General features: G+C 43.1%; 1 protein-coding gene across 1 annotated transcript; it reads right to left on the bottom strand.

Moving 5' to 3' along the window:
• Positions 1-1,623: 1,623 nt before the first annotated feature.
• LOC126690971 (uncharacterized) lies at positions 1,624-2,463 on the bottom strand. Its single transcript, XM_050386063.1, has one exon. The coding sequence runs from the start codon at positions 2,461-2,463 to the stop codon at positions 1,624-1,626; it is 840 nt and encodes a 279-aa protein (XP_050242020.1).
• Between the last annotated feature and the right edge of the window lie 2,937 nt (positions 2,464-5,400).

Genomic DNA, 5,400 nt, shown 5'->3' with positions numbered 1-5,400 from the left:
CTTTGGGCCCAAAATATTCCTGTTTCTGTAGCAACTCATCTATCTTCTTGCTCAATTCCAAGTATTCAGCTTTGGTAGCCTCTGTATGTTTAGCTTCATTTAAAAAATCCAACTTCTTTTGGAGGTCTTTAATAGCTCTAGTATTTGGATTAATGGATGAAGAACCCCAAGCCAATAGCTCAGCACCACATAATTTAATCTTTTCCTGGACAGATGCTAACCCATGCCCTTCCTCACCTGCACTTCCCCAAGCCTCCTGCACTACCATTTCACATTCACTACTAAGCAGCCAAGATTCTTCAAACTTAAAGCTCCTTTTTTGTTTCTGCCTTGCCTGAACATAAGTCTAAACATGAAGCATAATGGGTAAGTGGTCTGAAGCATGTGTAGACAAATGTATAAGTTTGCTCATCTGAAATTTCTCCAGCCATTCATTGTTCGCCACTCCTCTATCCAGCCGGATTTTGGTATTTGCTTCCCCAGGTCTCTTGTTACTCCAAGTACAAGGATAACCCGAAAAACCAAGATCTTGAAGGTGACAACACTCCAACGCCTCCCTAAAAGCTTTAACCTGTGGATTTTGTTGCTGTCTTCTGCTCTTCTTTTCCCATGCATGTAAGTGTGCATTAAAATCTCCTATAACCACCCACGGCCCCTCCACAAAAGTCTGTAAGTGCTTCAATAATTTCCATGAATTTTCCTTTTGTTGCGCATCTGGCCATCCATAAAATCCAGTCAAGTACCAGATAAATCCATCCTCTTCTGTGATTTTGGCCAAAACATGATTGACAGTGAAATTTATTATCTCCAACAAAATATTATTTTTCCACAAAAAAGCTAAACCTCCACCCGAATCAGGGTGTTTTACAATAATCTTATTTTGAAACGGCAAATTACCATACAAATTCTCAAACCCCTCCTTGTCCAGTCTTGTCTCCATAAGAAAACAAACCGTGGGAACTTGCTCCCTCACAATCTTGCGAAGGCTTCGACCTGTCCAAGGGTTCCCAAGCCCTTGGCAGTTCCAGCTTAACAGCCTCATGGCTCCCAGCAAGGGTGACCTTCCACCCTCGCCGATATATAATCAGTACTTCCATCATCACTACCCATTTTACCTCTTTTAGCATCTTGAATATCCACCTGCCCCCCCTACACTTCACGTGAGTTTCTTTTCCCCAATGCATGTATATTACTTGCTTTAGTTGGCTCACCCAATCCAAGTTCCATTCTATTGATCCGGGTCCACATTCCTTTGGGCCTAAGGTTATTTGGCCCAATTTTGTCTAAAAGAGTGTGACTATTAGAGTCCACATGCTGACTGCTTTCCACGGGAAGCACTCTTGGCTGCCCCTTAGTATCTTCAATCTGAATCCCATTCTTATCAGCCTTCTCATTTAATTCCATGTTTGACTGTCCAACAGCCATGATTTCTGGACCCATATCAGCATTTAACTCCCACGTTTCAGCAATTAACTCCTGCACGTTAGTATTGCATTCAAGACTGACTTTATTCCCATGCACGTTTTCAGCATTCGTCCCTTGATTCACGGAAGATCCCTTATACACGTTACTAGGGTTTTTCATCCTATTATCCCTTACCGCCGGCTGCACCTGAACCTCCTCTTATGCTGCCTGACCGGAAGTTTGCTTCACATTGCTGCCATTGCCGTCCTTTGTACTAGACGTAGAGAACGCTGCCTTAGTTGTTGAAGCCCTTGGACGGATCCTTGAAGCTTTCAAGAACTCCCCATATTGATATTCTACCTTTCTCCCCTGTTTCTCCGCTACAAAGTGGGCTGCACAGTTCTTTAAGTCATGACCTAAAATTCCACAGAAGTGACAAAACATCGGCAATCTTTCATATTTGAATGACAACCATGTCTTTACACCATTCGACCCAGCAATGAATCCACCTCGACGTAGAGGTTTTGCTATTGGTAAAGCCACCCGAACTCTCATAAACATATTTATGTCATCCTTCCTATGCCGCCGTTCCACCTCCTCAACCGTACCTAGCCTACTCCCTACTTCCCTTGCTACTTGAGAAGAGATCATATCGAATGGTGCATCCCAAATTTGGACCCAAAGTGAGGCAGAGTCCAATTGAATGTTACCCATGGTCATACCCTTCTTCCACCTCTTCAGTAATAATAATTGATTATCAAAGGACCAAGGACCTCCTCTCATGATCCGATCCATATCAAACTCTGATTGAAATTTGAATTGAAAGAGATTCGGTCCAACTTCTGAAATTTGTAATGATTCATTCAACCCCCATGCTCGACGTATCGTGTTCTTCGCCGCCATTCTATTGAATGGCTTACAAGTCAGAAACTTCCCCATCAAACTCAAATTGCAACTCTCGATGGCATCCAACCTTCCCTCATCCGAGATGGGGATAATTTCTTCCTCCTCAATCGTTAGCTTCATCTTCTGCAATCTATCAGCAACATCATCGTCCATGGTGTTCAAAGAAAGAAAGAAAGAATTACCCTTCGCGCGAAGCCAAGGGAGAGAGAACTCGCACACTCACGAGAGAAAGAGCTCCACTAGGGAGAGAGAATCTAAAAAAAAAAAAAAATTGTATTTAAATATGGAACTATTTAAAGAAAATATAATAGGTCAAGATATTATTGGACTGCTTAAATATAGAATAAACTTTAAATTTAATAAACTCTTTAAAATACCCCTATCTTTTAGTTAAATAATTTTAAATTTAAAAACACAAAATGATTAAAAGAGTAATTTACTATTTTTTAAAAAGTTCCTAAGTTTTAGGCTTTTAAATTTTTATCAATTCTCATTTTATGACATTATCTCTATCTCACTTTTAAACATTATTTTACTAAATCCAAAATAAAAAATAAAAAATAGCCTAATTGCATGCAAAAACCGCATGTGATGAGTCTAGTGTATGTATATATAATTATAGATATATTTGACTTTTTATAAAACCAAATAAATTTGACCTTTTATTGTACTCATAATATTGTGTCACATAAGTTTTGGAGGTTTCATAATTGTAGACATCAAAAAACCTCCAAAATTTATGTGATACAATATTATGAGTACAATAAAAAGTCAAATTTATTTGGTTTTATAAAAAGTCAAATTATGATACTTCTAGGTGTTATTTGTACTCAACTCATATATATATATATATATATGATTTCTCCAAAATAAAAACCTCATATATATATATATTGTAGGGTCAATTTTTGGGGTTCAGGCCTAGCAGGTAAGTGATGCTGGCCCAAAGAGCCCTAGACAATGAATTTGTAGAGAGCGGGTTACAGAACTAGGCCTTAACGATTTTTCGATGGTGATCCCTTCGGGGGAGACCAAAACGAGCCCCACCCCTGAGCCCCTTTGGTTGGCCGCGCCGTCGATGTGTGCTTTCCACCAACTAGGCTCTTGCTAAGAGATTGCGCTGATCAGTTTCCCGTCAGGGCTTAGTGTCCCTCCCACTCTTTCTGGTGTAGGTTCCGCAAATTCAGCTACTAGATCCGCTAGGATCTGACCCTTCACAGCGGTGCGAGGCATGTACCTAATGTCGAAGGCGTCCAAAATCATCCCCCATTTTGCAATTCTGCCCGTGTAGTCGGCGCTCCGGAGTATGGACCTCAGCAGAAGTTGGGTTAGTATAACTACAATATGTGCCTGGAAGTAGTAGGGGAGCTTTTGTGTGGCTTGTACGGTTGCCAAGACGGCCTTTTCAAGGGGGAGGTAACGGATCTTGCCTCGTGCAACAATTTGCTTACGTAGTAGACAGGCCGTTGCGTGCCATTGTCTTCTCGGATTAGCACTAAGCTCACTGCATGAGAGGCTACAGTAATGTAAGCGAACAGCATCTCGTCGGCCTTAGGACTGGACATAATTGGTGGTCGGGCGAGGTATTTGTTAAGCTGTTGGAAAGCTAAAACACGCTCTTTAGTCCACTCGAAGCCTTTCCACTTGTTCAATAGGAGGAAGAAAGGCCTGCATCTGTCCGCTGAGCGGGAAATGAAACGATTTAAAGCGGTAATCATGCCGGTGAGCTTTTGGACCTCTTTGGGGGTTCCGAGGAGGCTGCAGACTATGGATAGCTCTAATTTGGTCAGGGTTAACTTCGATGCCTCTGTGGGTCATCATGTAACCTAAGAATTTCCCTGATCCCACCCCAAATGAACACTTGGACGCGTTTAGGTGCAGTCTGTACTTTCTCAGAATTCGAAAGATATCGCCGAGGTCTCTGACGTGGTTGGTCACTAATTTACTTTTTACCACCATATCGTCTATATAAACTTCGATGCTCTTACCCATCTGCTGTTCAAACATCCTGGTCATCATTCTTTGGTAGGTCGACCCGGCATTCTTTAAGCCAAAGGGCATCACTTTATAATGATAATTTCCGACGGGGGTGACAAAAGCCGTTTTTTCTTGGTCTTCTGCGGCCAAGGGTATCTGATGGTAGCCTTGGAAGGCGTCCAAAAAACTCATTCGAGGGTGTCCGACGGTCGAATCCATCAATCGGTCTATCCGCGGCATGGGGAAGGGATCCTTCGGGCAGGCCTTATTTAGGTCCGTGAAATCTACGCAGACCCGCCATTTCCCATTCTTCTTTTTTACCACGACTATGTTGGCTAACCATTCGGGGTAGAATACCTCCTTAATAGCCCTTGCTTTCTTCAGTTTTGTGACCTCCTCTCTCACGGTGTCTGCATGCTCTTTCGATGGTCGCCGAGGAGGCTGCTTCTTAGGCGTTACGGTAGGGCTAACATTAAGGTGATGGCAAATGAAATCTGGGTCAACCCCAAGGGTCTTGTAGGCGTCTCAGGCAAATACGTCCACATTCTGTCTGAGAAAATCAATCAGTATCACCTTCTCTTGGGGCGGTAATTCTGAGTCGACCTGAAAAAACCTCTCTGGGTCTAATCCGACAAGTACTTTCTCCAGATCCTCGCAACTCACCTCCATGGTGGGTCCTCCACTACCCAGGGCTGGGACCGGGGTCGTTAATTGCTATAAGTCGTTCTCGGCTGAGGTGGAGGGCTCACTGTTTGGTCGTCGTGAGATTGCTGACACTATGCATTGCCGGGCCATCACTTGGTTCCCTATTATTTCTTTCACTCGACCTCCTAACAGATATTTCACTTTTTGGTGTAAGGTTGATGACACAGCCCCTAGTGCATGAAGCCACGGTCGGGCCACGATGGTAGTGTAGGGGGAGTATGCATCTACCACATTGAAGTCCACTTCCACCACGTCTGAGTTTGTTTGTATAGGCAGCCTAATCATGCATTTCGGGGTGACGGTTTTTCCTTCAAAACTAACCAAAGGGGAGTCGTATGCCAACAGGACCTCTAGCTTCAGGTTCAATCCTTTATACAAGTCGGGATACACTACTTCCATGGCGCTGCC

Source organism: Quercus robur, chromosome 7 (assembly GCF_932294415.1).
Source record: "Quercus robur chromosome 7, dhQueRobu3.1, whole genome shotgun sequence".
Lineage (NCBI taxonomy): Eukaryota > Viridiplantae > Streptophyta > Magnoliopsida > Fagales > Fagaceae > Quercus > Quercus robur.
Note: the sequence above shows the minus strand (reverse complement) of the source record. Positions and strands in the feature narration are given on the sequence as shown.

Excerpts from the sequence above, each read along its gene's own strand:
- LOC126690971 (XM_050386063.1), bottom strand. The coding sequence starts at position 2,463 with ATGGACGATGATGTTGCTGATAGATTGCAGAAGATGAAGCTAACGATT.